The sequence below is a fragment of the Vespula pensylvanica genome, chromosome 14 (genome assembly GCF_014466175.1).
Source record: "Vespula pensylvanica isolate Volc-1 chromosome 14, ASM1446617v1, whole genome shotgun sequence".
Lineage (NCBI taxonomy): Eukaryota > Metazoa > Arthropoda > Insecta > Hymenoptera > Vespidae > Vespula > Vespula pensylvanica.
In genome coordinates, this window is record NC_057698.1 from 708,707 (window position 1) to 724,742 (window position 16,036).

Below are 16,036 nucleotides of genomic sequence, written 5' to 3' on the forward strand. Positions count from 1 at the left end.
TTATTTATTTATTTATTTATTATTGGAATACGCGTCAGAGGAGCACGTCGAATCGAATGATGCAACTTTCAAGGCCCATTTTCTTTCGGTTCATGCATATATTCATTTGGTGAGAAAATTCGCGTGCACTAGTAACACGCGATTCTCTCGCGGAAAAGCTATGCATAAGTTGGTATTAAAGGTTCGTGAGCCTAGGCACGTCTCGTCGTGGTCCTCTTCTTCGTTCTTTCGCGTGCCTCTCAACGTCATATACATATACATATACATACATAAATACATATATATATATACACACGTACATATATAGCTTCCATATAGAACGTATATAAACGAATGCATATATATATTTTTTTTTCTTTGTCTGTGTCAGTGTCTGTGTCTATTTCTGTGTCTGTGTATGTCTGTTCTTGTATACGTTTCTCTATGTCGTGTCCGGAAATCTCAGAGAACGAGAACGACGTGCCACGATTTGAAACGCGACCGTGGAATGAAACTTAAAGTTCAATTTAGATGTCTTCTACGCGGTAGATAGATATGCGTTGCTGCAATATATGCAATTTGCATATTCGTCGTCACAAATGATTTATATACGTTCGTAAACGATCTTTCCCTGTGACACTTTGTTTCCTTTGTTCACTTTGTTTCTCCATCGAGTTTCGTATATATATATATATTTATTTATTTATTTAGTTATTTATTTATTTATTTATTTATTCGTTGTTTCTTTTTTATTTTCCTTTTTCTCGACACGAGGAAAATAGGAAAAGAAACGAAATTTTTCTTCTCTCCCATATTCTTTTTTACAATTTACGTTAATTTACACATCGAAATTTTTGTACGAATTGAAAAAAAGAAGAAAACGAAACATTCTTTTATTCATTTATTCGAAAGCAATAAAAATTTGTCTATTCCTTTTTTTTTTATTTTTTGGAAACAGACGTATGCGTATTTTTTCTTTTCTTTTTTTTCATTATTTCCAATATTCGAATCACTTTGGTATATGGATTCTCGTCGGAATTTACACAAATTCTCTCTGATCCTTGTAAAGATCGAGAATCAAAGTAACAGTTTTGGAAATGTATTTGTTTTTTTTTTTTGTTGTTGTTGTTGTCGTCGTACACTTCAAAAGAATGTTTCATTTTCTCGCTTTTTTTTCCCCATTTCCCTCTTCTCCTTTTCGTTTCTTTTTAATTGAAATTTCGATGTATCCCGTGTGCGAGGAAAAATCGTAAACAAGTGGCTCTCTTTCTCATTCTCTATATCGCGAATAAGCGATATCTCGATTTAAATATTTCCGGTAATCGAGTTTTCAAAGCTTTTAGTATAGAAAAGCTATGATTTTCGTTGGCTTTTGATGGGACCTGATATTCGTCGATCAATGATACATCGTCTCTTTTCTCTTTCTTTCCTTCTTTTTTCTTTCCTTCTTCTCTCTCCCTCCCTCCCTCTCTCTCTCTCTCTTTCTCTCTCTCTGTCTGTCTTTCTCTTTCATCTCGTCAAGGTTCGATTGCGGAAGTGGCGCGGGTACCGTGAGAAGCACGCAAACGGTGAAGCTCAACGAGTGGAACACTTTGAGCGTCTATCGGCATCGTTGGGACGCCTGGATACAGCTGAATCAGGAAAAGCGTGTGCAAGGAAGATCGGAGGTGAGTGTTTCTCGGCTTATCTTGATATCTAACACGATATATCTTCCGTTTTCATTCTATTCTCTCTCTCTCTCTCTCTCTCTCTCTCTCTCTCTCTCTCTCTCTCTCTCTCTCTCTCTTTCTTTCTTTCTTTCTCTCTTTCTTTCTCTTTTCTTTTTTCTCCTTTTCTTTCTTATCCCGCTATCCCCTTATTCCCCTATCCTCCATATTCAAGTTTACAAGACTATTGAATTTTTCTTTGCTTTTCTTATCTTTTCTTTCTTTCTTTCTTTTTTGCTTTTCTTTTCTTCTCTGTTTTCTTTCTTTTTTTATTCAGCGACTCAGCGAATTCTTCGTTCCTTTCTTCGTACGTAAAGTCCACCTTCCTTTCTTATCTTTTTCGCTTTCATTTAACCGATTAATTCGATAAACTTGATACGAAAAAGTTAATTAAGTGTGTATAATAATAGATAGATAGATATGATATATCGCAAATGAAATATATAATGTAATGTTGTATTTTTTCGAAATTCTATCTGTTTATCTATATGTTTATCTCTCGTTTTCTGTTCATATTTCTTTTTTTTCTTTTCTTTTTTTTTTTTTTTTTTTTTCTATCAACGAATTTGTTATTTGAAATAATTTTATTTATACACACGTTTATCTTATCACGTAATCGTCCGTAATGAATTTAAGGATGACAACTATATATCTACAATGTTCAAACACGATATTCTTTCTTTATTTTATAGTAATTGAAATATAAATATAATGTTTCTCCGAAATAAGCTCATTTTCACTTTTCTTTCTTTTCTTTTCTTTTTATGTACGAACTCTCGTTTTTAATCGAAAAAACTTAATCGTTCGTAATAATTAATTCCAGAAGGATGAGGAAATTCGTTAAATAAATATTTTTGAAATAAACAAAGCGACATATTTTAAATGAGATACCATACAGAAAACGAAATTGGCGCACAAGTAGTTTAAAGATTTTGAAGTAAATTCTAGTCGACGTACGTACAGAGAGAGAGAGAGAGAGAGAGAGAGAGAAAGAGAGAGTATATATCCGGGATGAGATGAAACGTCTTCTTAATCGTCGAGTCGCGAAGTCTTTGAAATCTGGGTGCTTTAAACGTTCCCAAAGAGTCCGACGTTGATTCATGAGTCGACGAAAGCTAGAAAGCGAGCAAGAGAGAGAGAGAGAGAGAGAGAGAGAGAGAGAGAGACCAGTAGCTACGAACATTTTCCACTAACTTAAAAGTAAAATTTTCAATTGAGCCACGTCTATATAAGTCCATCTCTCTCTTCGAGTTCTATTTCGTATACCAACGACATTAATGTCTTTCTCATTCCCTATTGGATTTAATACAAATTCACGAGGTTATATTTTTAAATAGGTACTCTTAAATACTATCTCTCTCTCTCTCTCTCTCTCTCTCTCTCTCTCTCTCTCTCCCTCTCCCTCTCCCTCTCCCTCTGTGTCCTCTTTTTTTTTTTGTTAATACATATATACATATATATATATATTTTTTCTTTTTTTAATTAATGCACTTTGAAAAAGGAAAAAGAAAAAAGAAGCGAAAAACAAGAAAAATTTCATCGAGCAAGCGCCACGAGTACATTATGAAATTTAATATTTATTCGTACATGCGTAGTAATGAGAGAAAGAGAGAAAGAGAAAAAGAAAGAGAGAGTGCAGGATTGTACGATCGTTAATGACAGAATGCAGTGGAACGCTCGACGATATTATAGAAATGTTGGTCCTTTATAATTCTCGGTCGGGTGCTCGCGTAATCATAATTCACAACGCTCCTGACGCTACTCCAGACGGTGCAAACAATTAATTCAATACGTTTGAGTATATATATATGTACTTATATATGTATGTATATATGTACATATATATACATACGCATGCATATACATATATATGTGTATATATATATATATATGCTATATTTGAATAAATCGGATAAGAATATTATCAAAATTATTAATGATAACGAAAAATGTTTCGAACGAACAGAAAAGAAGGATATCGTTTGATACTTTCCTTTCCTTTTTATTTTTATTTTTATTTTTATTTTTATTTTTATTTTTATTTTTATTTTTAAACTTTTATGACAGCAGAGATTTTAACGTTGTCGATGTTTTCCTTTTTCTTTTTAATAACGAAATGAATTTTTATCGACTGTGTATTTATTTATTTATATTTTCTTTTCTACAGCTAATATACATAGAAATTTATTGGCCTTTCGATCTGTTTGAGTATATACGGTTTAATATGGAATTTTTATTCTTTCTTTCTTTCTTTCTTTCTTTCTTTCTTTCTTTCTTTCTTTCTTTCTATCTCCTCCTTTTTTATTTCAAATTTTTCTTTATCTATTATGATTTATATTTATTTCTAAGGGAATAAATATATATATATATATATATATATATATATAGTTCTCTTTATTTCTCTGATATTATTTCAAATACGAAGTTTTACCAGAGAAATCTATCATTCCTGATTTAGAAAAGAAAATAATGGAGTCGAAGGCGTGTTAAAACATATTTCACAGAACGATTGAATTTGTTTACAGATTATTTTACCACAACTTTTTGTTCCGAAACACGGATAGTTTCAACAATATATTCTTGTGGATTGATTCAAATTGAAAACACTTTATATAATATATATATTCTCCCTCTCTCTATTTCTTTTTGTTCGATATATCGAGAAAATTTCAGAAAAGAACGAAATTCTGTCCGAAACGAAAATTCATTGCTTTTGGTTACTGACCGAGTAGAATCCACTTGTAACATATTCGATTAAAAGGAAAATAAAAAGAAAGATACGAATCCTGATATACTATAGGTATATAAACGTATATAAAATGAAAAGAAAAAAGAAAAAAAAAACTAATACAGAGAGCGGGTCAAAAGTTTATTGATTTTAAAAATCAATTACCCTTTTTCCTCAGAGACAATAAAACTATAATCTTTTAAATCAACACACACACACACACACACACACACACACACACACACACACACATATATTATAAGAAATCTTAAATATATATAATAATATTTTAATATCTCTAACAATATCTTACACATTATACACACGTATTAAAATAAAATTTAGAATAGAACTCTATTTTTTATATCGAATAATTTATATTATCTTTACTTTTCAATCGTATAATACGCGCACACTCGTGCGGGAAACATACCGTTTCTATTTTGAGAACATTGCACATTTGATGGAGGAATAAATTAAAGAGGAAGAGAGATGAAGAGACAGACAGACATAGATAGATAGAGAGATAGAGACAGAGAGATTTTTGTTTCACTAATGTCATCGATAAAACGATTGACCAACGAATTGGTCGAATCCCATATCGCTTCGTTATTAGATCGATAATTATCCGAACGTGCTCGACGTCACGAGGCATCGCTTCGAAATTACAGGGCTTATTTTCGAGGATTACCTTCCGCGAGCCCCTCTTCGTTGGTGGACCGGGAAATACGAGCGGCCTCGAGAGGCTCCCAGTGAGAACTGGATTCAAGGGTTGCATCCGACATTTGGAGGCGAACGAGCACCGTTACCGTTTCCCCTTGGCACCCCAGGGTGACGCAGCCAATGGTTTCGACGTTGGTAAGAACCATTTTCATCGACAACTTTTGTCGACTTTCCATTTCCTTTTTTTTTTTTTTTCCTCGCAAACGAAAAAAAAAAAAAACATGAAAAAGTAAAACAACAAATCGGTATAATGCAAATAATTCTTAAACCTAAAAATTATTACTCCTTTCTTCGAGATTATTATTATTTTTTTTTTTTTTTTTCTTAATCCGATAGCTTCTTTCTGGATTAAAAAAAAAAAAAAAAAACAAAGAATAGTAATAACGATGGATCTATATAAAAAGTCTTCGAAAAAGAATTATTTTTTGCTACGAGGTAGACTAAAAGTTACTACGTGATGGACTAAAAATTTGATATTGAAAGAATGGAACGAGTAGGCGTATAACACACGCGTATGTTCACGTATGTATGTAAACGCGCGATTTAGATTCCTCTCGTTGCGAGAAGCAAAAATGTGTTCCGACATCTCAATTCAGTTCTCGAGATAATCATCCGTTACATTTTCCATTACGTCGAGAACAATATAAAAAATTGCGCGCAGGAAAAAATGAGAAGAAAAAAAGAAAAAAAAAAGAAAGAAAGAAAGATAGAAGGAAAGAAAAAAAGAGAAAGAAAAAGGGTGGGGGAGAAAAAAGGAGGAAAAAGAAACAGAGATATAAAGAGAATAAAAGATAGAGAGTTAAATGAAGGCTCGAGAAATGCAGTGAAATATTACGAAGAAAGGGGTTCGTGAAATTATTTGTTTCGTACGACTTCATATATCTGTAAAGAGTAAACAAAAGGAAAAAAAAAAAGAATGGGAGAAGGGGGGAGAAAAAGAAGAGTGGAACTAAGCGAATAAAAGTAAAATCGGTAATATATATATATATATATATAGAACTCCCGGCGGTGGGGTACCTCTCGGATTTTAATTACGAACGTTTAAGGGACGTTTAATTAAATCACTCGAATTACTCGGCCCTTTCAGAGGAATGCACGGCGGATAGGTGCAGCAAAGTGCCATGCGCTCATGGTGGAAAATGTCTGACAACCGGGGGTGACACTGCAGTGTGTCTCTGTCCTCTTGGATACACCGGTGATCTCTGTGAGACTAGAGTAGACCTTCAGGTAAATACATATACGTATATGTATACACACGCACACACATATATGTATATATATATATTATATTATATTATCAACAATTTCTCTCCTCTCTTTTCTTTTCTTTTCTTTTCTTTTCTTTTTTTTTCACGCAGCTATATATACATAACACACATATATGTCCCATCTGAATAAATAAGAATATCATCAAAATTATCAACGATAACGACAAGTGTCTGAATTACACACAGCTGCGCGCTCCCCCATAAATCCCGAAAGCATAATGGTAAACGTAAAAAACGTGAAAATTCGTTCTTTCATTAATTTATTATACTTCCCAAAAAATATCTTCATTAATGGATTATGTTCTTAGAGAGAAACACGAGAAATAACAAAGGGATATTTACAGTCATTCCTTTTCGAAGAATAGCCTTTCCTTTTATTTTATTATATTCGGTATTAGATTTTTTTTTTATATTTTATTACAGAAACAAGCGTTTAAACAATTTTTAATTTTATCATTTTTTTATTGGAACGAATGCGACAACAACGACGACGACGACGACGACGACGACGATGATAATAATTGGAAAATTAATGGAAATTATTATTTAAGAGAATATTGATATATGTATTAAGATCTCGTTTTCCGCATAATCGATTTTGTCGCTTCTATTTATTATTCATCTTTCACTTTTTCTTCTTCTTCTTCTTCTTCAACTTACTCTTCTTCTTCTTTTTTCTTTTTTATTTCGATCGTTTCATTCTCTCTCTCTCTCTCTCTCTCTCTCTCTCTCTCTCTCTCCCTCTCTCTCTCTCTCTCCTTTTTTCACACTTGAAAGAAAAAAAAGACACGTTCGTAAAGTTTCTCATCGGATCTTCGACTTTTCTTGGTAAGAAACCAATGTGGAACATACTTTCATCCATTATTCAGATATTTGGAATCCGTCGATCCTGCTGGAAGGATGATCGTCCATGTGATATTAACTTGTTAAAGAAAAAGAAAAAAATATATATATATATGTATCTCTTTTCATATAAATACGTTATCGCATCATATAAATAACAATTACATAATTGATCCAAATAGAGAAAGAAAATTAATAAAATCAATTTCGACGTTAAGAAACGATCATTCTGCTTTCTTTTTAATTTCGTTTTTTTTTTCCGCCGGGACAATTTCATTTCGATAAGAATTGAATTAACAATAATCATTTTGAAAATGGATTCTGTGTAACGGAGGGTAGATTAATGTCGAACGTGTTTAAAATAGGAAAATCTTTGATCAAGTTTTTAATTTTTTGTCATTCATTAACACAAAAATATCAGAAGGTCTAAAAAATCTCAGAATATGGAACTGATGTAAAAGATGTTGGATTAATTTTTACCAATTTGTAGTAATTCTATAGTTTGTAAAAACAGCAAACAGAGTTTTGCCGTATAAAATTTGTAGGAGAGATAACAAGAGATGGTATTAGAACGAGTGATTTAAAATCTGAAAAAAGGGAAGGGAGAGAGAGAGAGAGAGAGAGAGACAAGGAGATAGATAGATAGAGATAAATAGAGATAGATAGAGAGATAGAGAGATAGAGAGAGAGAGACAGACGATTCGTTAGCGAGATAGCTTTATCGTTCCGATCGAAGTATGCTGATTCTAGGTTTGAATAATTCTCCGAGTTTACACGTTCAACTCTCCCTCCTGACTAGGTGTAGAATATTCAGATGGTCTTTGTCGATATTTCTCAATGTTGATTCGAGAGGAGAGGTGTACGTCTTTCTCGGTCACGTTTTAGAGGTTGCTCATATAAACGGTAAAGTTCTATACGAGAATAAAAAGAGTTGGACGATTATAGATAGATAGAATGTTGCAGACATTCGTATAAAGGTATAATTATTAACATTAAAGCAAGTGGTTTTGACTAATAGATTAACTCGAGTAAATATTAGGAACGCTCGACCAACCGTTTATCATAGCTATAGGCTGAATTTCCAATTCATGGTTTACATACGCACGGAAACATCTATACACGCGTGCTTACTCTCGTACGAACGTACATACAAACAAGTAAACATAGATACGTACGTCTACGTTCGTACGTACATACGTGTCCATTCGTAGTGAATGGGTTCGTGAATGAGCAAACATTTAGTTTCACCGAGCATGCGTTTTAGATATACGTGCGAATTAGAAGAGATTTGCCCTGTTACAAAATAAACATTATGTTACATATATATATATATATATATATATATATGTATGTATGTATGTATGTATGTATAAGTATATGGAGGTGTTAAGATTAGTTGAATTCGATCAAAAATATTTTCTAATAATTTTCTGAATTATACCTGAGAAGAAACGATATCAAATATTTGAACTATACTTTCGATCAAGCGATATCAGATAATTCCTTTGTATTTTATCTTTTGTTATTGAACACGTTTCTCTCGTTGACACAATAAATTTATTTTAATCTGTTAACTAAACTATGCTCTCTCTCTCTCTCTCTCTCTCTCTCTCTCTCTCTTTCTCTTTCTCTCTATCTATTTGTATCTTGTTCAACCAATCGAAAATCAAAACTATTGTACTCGTACTTAAAAAACTATAGATCAGATTAATAGCTCTTTCGATAATGGAAACTAACTCTTATCTTATTGTTAGCGCGCAAGAGTTTCTAGCAATCGAGACGATAGGATCGCATTAGAAATCTTGAAAAGTTTTCTTCGTGAAATAGAGTACGTCTTTGGACGTCGATTCCTTTTCGATTTCGATTCTATTTTCTTTTCTTCTTCTTTTCCTTTTCCTTTTCCTTTTCCTCCTTACTTTTTCTCTTCCCTTTTTAGATAGAAGATAAAGTCGAAGAAGAAAATGTATGGAAAGTTTTGATGAAAAAATTCTTTCCCTTTGCAAACTAGTTTCAAAGAATTTCAGTTTCTACAAAATTTCTTTTGAGAGGAACGGTCATACGTGTTACTATTTTGTCTGTGAATAAATGTTTCTATTTTTTTTTTCCTCCGTTTTTACATAGAAAAAAAATTTATATGTATATGCATATCCATATACATATATGTCGAGAAATTAGATCAGCAAGGCGGACAAGATTTTAAGATGGTAATCGTCGTCGTGTAGGCGAAAATCTTTAGATCCTATGTCGAAGACTTTACTCAACCCAGTTTCGTTTCATGAACGAGAGAGAGAAGGCACTGACTAACGAACGAACCTTGACACTAATGGCCGAGTATTTGCCTTACACGTAACATCCACTTCCGCAGTTTTCGACCTCTAACTTATTACGGCGATTAACAGTCTTAAAAGGATTTCTGACATTGTCTGCGTAGAGAATAAACGTTCTATAGGAGAACATTCGGAGATTTACAGTTAGGAACACAAATTACGAAGCGGTATACAAGTCGACGTACTTAACGATAATTTATTACCGAGAAAAATGATTCAGCTGAAAACTTTCTACCATAAATACTAATTTTATTAACAGTCAACAGTTAATTTTATTAACAGTTATATTTCATTATCATTTATAATCGTTTGCGTGGACAAACGTTACGTTTTCATCATTTTTCTACCGTATTAGGAGATATGTGTTATCAGAAATAGTGTTAAACGTTGTGAATCTAAATGATCAAGAATCGAAATGAATAAATATCTACGCGCGTGTTTGGCGATTTAATTAGACGTGTATACGCCTCGGAATAGGCAACGCTTTCTACTCATCGATAATTACGGTTGCGAGTATTATTCATCGGTAAGAAAGTTTTGATGGAACCCTTGCGGTATGCAACCCCTTCGTACGTATGTGTATAGTAGTAGTTTTTCAATGATAGATGGAACGAAGTACGAAATGATAATAAAGTTTCGAACGAAAAAGACGCATCTGACATATAGAAAAATATTCCTCCTATAAATATTAATAAATGATGAATAATTGAAGTATTATTGATTGATTAATAACGATCGTTCACGCACATACACTCACGCACGGACACATTGAAATTTAAAATTTCGAATAAGTCAAGATGAATAATTATCTCTACATTATTCGTAACTATTTATCTTTCATTTTATAGGTACCATCGTTTAATGGGTCATCCTATTTACGTTATCCAGGACTAGGTGATACTTCACTCTCCTGGTTAGAATTATCTGTGACCTTAAAGCCTACGGCTCCCGACGGTGTAATCATTTACAATGGGCATCACAGCGATGCTTCCGGTGATTTTATCGCACTTTATCTTTCTTCGGGATACGTACATTTCACCTTCGATTTAGGAACTGGAGCAGCTACCTTAAGGTCTATCGATTTCTATATCGACACGTTTAATTATAAACCATTTTACGTTTTCTTTTCTTTTCCGTTTTATTACCTTTTCTTGTCACTAAAAAATATCATTCATACTCCGTACGAAGTCGTTTGGAATAACTCTCTAAAAAAAAAAAAAAAAGAAAAAATCATTCGACCAATCGTGTCGTTAGATTTGTCATTATTAATTTGATTTGAATAATTAAAAAAAAAAGGAGAAGAAAGAAAAGAAACCGCGTCACTCGTTATCGTTATTAATTTTAACTTTTATTACTGTTGTTATTATTATTATTATTTTAGAAGCGACAGCCCAGTTCATTTAGGGGAATGGTTAGAAATCAAAGTGTCGAGGACTGGTCGTTTGGCGTCTCTCAAAGTCGAGGACGATCCGCTACGAGAGATTTTGGCACCAGGCGCATACACGCAATTATTTTTACCATTGAATCTGTACCTCGGTGGTGCACCATCGCCCGATCTCTATTCGCTCAAACTTAAAACAACGAGCAGCTTCGTCGGTTGCATTCAAAGCGTCATTCTTAATCGGCGCGAGGTAAATTGAAATTAATGAAATTAATGAAATTAATGAAATTTCTCAATGAAATTTCATTAGATTTAGCCAAATAATAATAAATTTTCGATATCATTTCTATAGTTCTATAGTTCAATAATTGAACTTACGATATAAACAAAATTGAATAGAAAATTTTAAGATAACAAAATCCATAATGAAATTAAATATTTCAACAAAATCGTTTTCCTGTCGTACTTCCGCGATGATTACAAATCATTATGAATTATCGATTTTAACTTAATAATTGAGCTTTTAATAGTCCTGAAAATTAATAGTACAACGTATCCAAATTAATCGTAACAATTCCTCTCTTTTCGTCGATACGTAATTGTATTATACGATACAATTGCACGTTGAACAAATATATAATAATACGTCCAATAATATACATTTGTGCAATATTAAATAGACGTATAATATATTTATAAATCTAATTTTATGTACAAATAGAGTGTACAATATACATGTACGTATATATACATACAATATTATTGTATTATGTATTTTTTTTTTTTTTTTACTTTTTTCCTTGCATTTTCTTCTGTCTTGTTTCACTTTTCTTTTTCTTTTTTTGAATTCATTTCTCGTGAGTACTAGACATTTATATACATTCGCGTGTTACTTTTCAGATCGGTATCTTGGCTGAGGCCTTGGGTGGTATGAACGTTGGAAATTGTGGTCACGCCTGCGAGGCCAGGCCTTGCGGAGACGCTGAATGTCGACCTCTGCGAGATCGATTCACCTGTCGATGCCACGCCGGTGTACCCCATCCATGCCCAGCTTTGGATGATTATACGTTGTTAACGTCGGTGCGTGGTAATAACGTCAACGTACCACCACCGACGATATTTAAAAATTCTGTGCCTAGTTTTACTGGAAGCGAAAGTTATCTTCATTATAATGACGCTGACACTATGAAGAGGTACATATATATATATATATATATATATATATATATATATATATATACATATTACTTTTACAAATTTATCCGAATTAGAAAGTAATATAAATCGTCGATCTTGAGATCAAAATTATTGAAAAAAAAAAAAAAAAACAGGTGTCTTTTGAAACTTTTATTTTAAGTTATTGAAAAATATTGTTATTTAGAATCTTTATATAAATCATGAGAGACAATATTTACATACTTTGCAAAAGTACATCGATAGATTTTGTTGCAATTTTCCTTCATACATGGAGAATAATTAATCAGAATATTTAAACTGATTTAAACAAGATTTTATTATACTTATGAAACTGTATTAAATGAGAATCTTTCTCCGTCGAGCATACAAGATGTATATTTATCTTGAAATCAACAAGCATCGTTTCTTTTTTAACTTTAGGATAATAAGCTACAGAGTCGATATCAATATGAGATTCCGAGCGAGCAGTAGCAGTGGGTTGTTACTTTGGAGCGGTCGACATTCGGAGCCTCAGGAACAGAAGGACAAAAACGACGATTTCCTTGCTCTTGGTTTGAATCAGGGTTATTTGACATTGGCGTATAACCTTGGCTCGGGCGAAGCTATCTTGAGATATAATCTTACGAGGTTGGACGACGATTTGTGGCATCGTGTTAGAGCAGTCAGGTAAAATGAAAGAATCATCGTCGTCGATGAAAAACGAATTATAACCTATTATCTGTGTACCAAAATTATTAACAAAACGAGAACGAATGTTTTAATCGATTACAGAAACGAGCAATGGGCGTCGCTCGTGGTGGACAGTGGTACAGGCGTATCGGCATCGTCGCCAGGTCAATTGAGACAATTAAACACGGACACAGGATTATACGTAGGTAAGAAAAAGAAGAACAAAAAACAGAGAGAGAGAGAGAGAGAGAGAGAGAGAGAGAGAAGAAAGGACGACGCCATATTCACAGATAAAATCTGATCAAAAATAAATATCTGTTAAAGGTGGTGCGCCAGATATCGTAAAGACAACAGGTGGAAGATACACGAAGGGTATCGTAGGATGCATCAGCGATCTGATATTAGACTCGGATTTGTCGGTACCATTGTCGTCACCAGGACAAGCGACCAATACGCATTCGTGCATTCCTTGAAAGAGAACCATGCCGTTCACCTTCGAAATGGTAGGGCCTTTCGTAGACTATATTTAGGATATGAAAAGAATTTATTACCAAAAAATACTTGACTCGACTTGACTCGACTTGAGTTGACTCGACTTCACTTGACTTGACTTGAATTGACTTGACATGACGACGACAAGGAGTCAAGGTCAAAGTATTACGACCATAACGGAGCTCTCTCTTTCTGTCTCTCTTTCTCTCTCTCTCTCTCTCTCTCTCTCTCTCTCTCTCTCTCTCTCTCTCTCTCTCTCTCTCTGTCTATCTCTGTTTTCCTCATTTTTATAATTCTTTATCGCACGTAGAGAGCTTCTGATCTGAAATATCTATCAAGCTAGAATTATATGCAAAAAAGTATATGTTTGACGCGTCGATATTAAATAAAAAAAAAAAATAAAAAAATAAAAAAAATATATATTATATATACATATATATATATATGGTCGTAATACTTTGACACCCGTCGATCGTCTAGCTATTTATTTATTTATTTTTTTTTATATTCTCCGTGATGACCTCCTATTGGTCCGGTTAAAAAAAAATCATAGTTACCAAAACGTCAAATCCACGGAGCTATTATTTTCTTTTTTTCTTTTCTGTCATATCTCGTTTCTCCTTTCATTATCTTTCTTTTTTATTTCTTTATTTTTGTTTTCGATTTTTGTTCTCTTTCTTTTTTCGTTCCTTGTTTTCTCCCTTTGACGTAATACTCCTTCGAGAATGATCGCGTTGATAATACGAGCAGCAAGTTTGTTAGATAAGGATCGTGAACGTTTCGTAACGGTAAAAGGACACGAACATTCGAACTATACTTCAAACTACAACTTTCTGGTACACGAGGCGCAAGGGTTCGTGGGCCTAATAGAAAAAAAAAAGAAAAAAAGAAAAAAAAGAAAAGAAAAGAACAAAGAGGAAGAATAAATAAAAAATAAATAGAAGAAAAAAAGGAAAAAGAATATAAGCGAGGAAAAGAGGAAAATGGGAAGAGGAATAATGAAATAATACGGTGTAGGCAGGACAGAGAAATCCCTCCAATGTCAATTTTTATTAAACGCCCTCGTACACCGGTAAAGGTAAAGGATACTTCGATGAAGATGAAGAATAAACGAAGGAAGAGGATGAAGGAGGACGAACGAGAAAAGTAAAGTCAAGAAAAATAATTAAATGGAACAAGGAAGAATAAAAAATACTCGCGTCGTTTCAGGGTCATCGAATACATACATATATAAATACATATAATACATAGAAATATATGTATAATATATGTTTGTGTGTGTGTGTGTTTATGTGTGTGTATGTGTGTGTGTGTGTGTACGTGTATTTGACAGAATAGAATTTTTCTTGGCACGTATATACATACTTACGTATATACATAGGTACGTACGTATTGCCAGTTATATTCCACACACACCAACGACGATGATAACGATTACGATAACGACGACTACGATTATGATTATGATTATGATTATGATTATGATTAGGGCGACTATGACGACGACGATGATCTTTTTATCGACGTAGAATTTTTACGACACAAATTTTCATACCGATTAAGAAGGGTATACACCTACATAAACGCGTTCATAGTTCTTCGTACATAAATGAATAAATAGATGCATACATAAATACATACATACATACATACATACATATACACATACATATATACATACATAGATACATACGTACGTACGTACATACAAGTACAACTTTTTCGGTTTTATAACGTTTAATGAAGCGTGTCATTGCGATCGCTCTAATCGCCGTTTAACGAAGAAAAGCAAAAGAAAATAATAATAAAGAAAATAAAAAGAAAGAAGGAAAGAAACAACAAAGATCCTGATCCGTGTAGGAGAAAATATATATTACTATATACATACACGATGGACCAAAAAATATTCGATCATCCTAGCATCGGAATGATAGATGGAATAAAGATCGGTGATTACGTTTACGAGAAAGAGAAGGGGATAGTTCGTTGTCGATACTATTATAGAAAGAAAAGAGAGAGACATAAAAAGAAAGAAAAAAAGAAAAAAACAGAAAAAAAATAAATCAATCGCGTCCGCGAAATAAACGTGTGTTCTCAAAGGAATTCAATTTTTTCTCTTTTTTTTTTTTATACTCACTTTTTTATTTATAATCGTTAATCGAAAAGATAAAAACGAATTCCCTCGCAGAAATAAATCCGTAACTAAGCTTTCAACGTTTCTGGTGATATTATTTTGCAATTCTTTTTTTTTTTTTTAAGCTTCTCCGCAGAACGTACTACTTCTTTATTTTTACTTTCTTTTTGTTTTTTTATAATTTTTTTTTGCTTCTCAACAGTACGTACATACGCGAGCATCATTCATAACATCGATTGTAACGTATCGCGATATACATATATACATAATAAATAATTAAACAAAATAAAAAATGCGTGTGTAATAAAAATGAAAACGTATTCTCTCTCTCTCTCTCTCTCTCTCTCTCTCTCTCTCTCTCTCTCTCTCTCTCTCTTTCTCTCTCTCTTCTATCTATCTATCTATCTCTCTCTCTCTTCTATCTATCTATCTATCTATCTATCTATCTATCTATCTATCTATCTATCTATCTTTCTCTGTTAATGAGAGAGTATAAGAAATAAAAATAAAAAAAGAATAAAAAAAAAAAGAAAAAGAAAGAAGGAAGGAAGAAAGAAAAGAATAAACGAAGTAAAACGAAATTAGTTTC

The 16,036-nt window shown here is 32.9% G+C and overlaps 1 protein-coding gene across 3 annotated transcripts in view; it reads left to right on the forward strand.

The window, feature by feature from the left end:
- The window catches only part of LOC122634233 (pikachurin), a 34,258-nt gene extending 18,913 nt beyond the window's left edge, over positions 1-15,345 (forward strand). For all 3 annotated transcript variants that reach the window (XM_043822962.1, XM_043822965.1, XM_043822964.1), the window contains 9 exons: positions 1,502-1,646; positions 5,085-5,271; positions 6,224-6,363; positions 10,423-10,646; positions 10,956-11,205; positions 11,856-12,148; positions 12,573-12,818; positions 12,924-13,027; positions 13,146-15,345. In XM_043822962.1, the coding sequence (XP_043678897.1) occupies positions 1,502-1,646; positions 5,085-5,271; positions 6,224-6,363; positions 10,423-10,646; positions 10,956-11,205; positions 11,856-12,148; positions 12,573-12,818; positions 12,924-13,027; positions 13,146-13,294 (1,738 nt within the window). In that variant the 3' untranslated portion in view covers positions 13,295-15,345. The remainder of the gene's footprint in view (positions 1-1,501; positions 1,647-5,084; positions 5,272-6,223; positions 6,364-10,422; positions 10,647-10,955; positions 11,206-11,855; positions 12,149-12,572; positions 12,819-12,923; positions 13,028-13,145) is intronic.
- Positions 15,346-16,036: the final 691 nt, after the last annotated feature.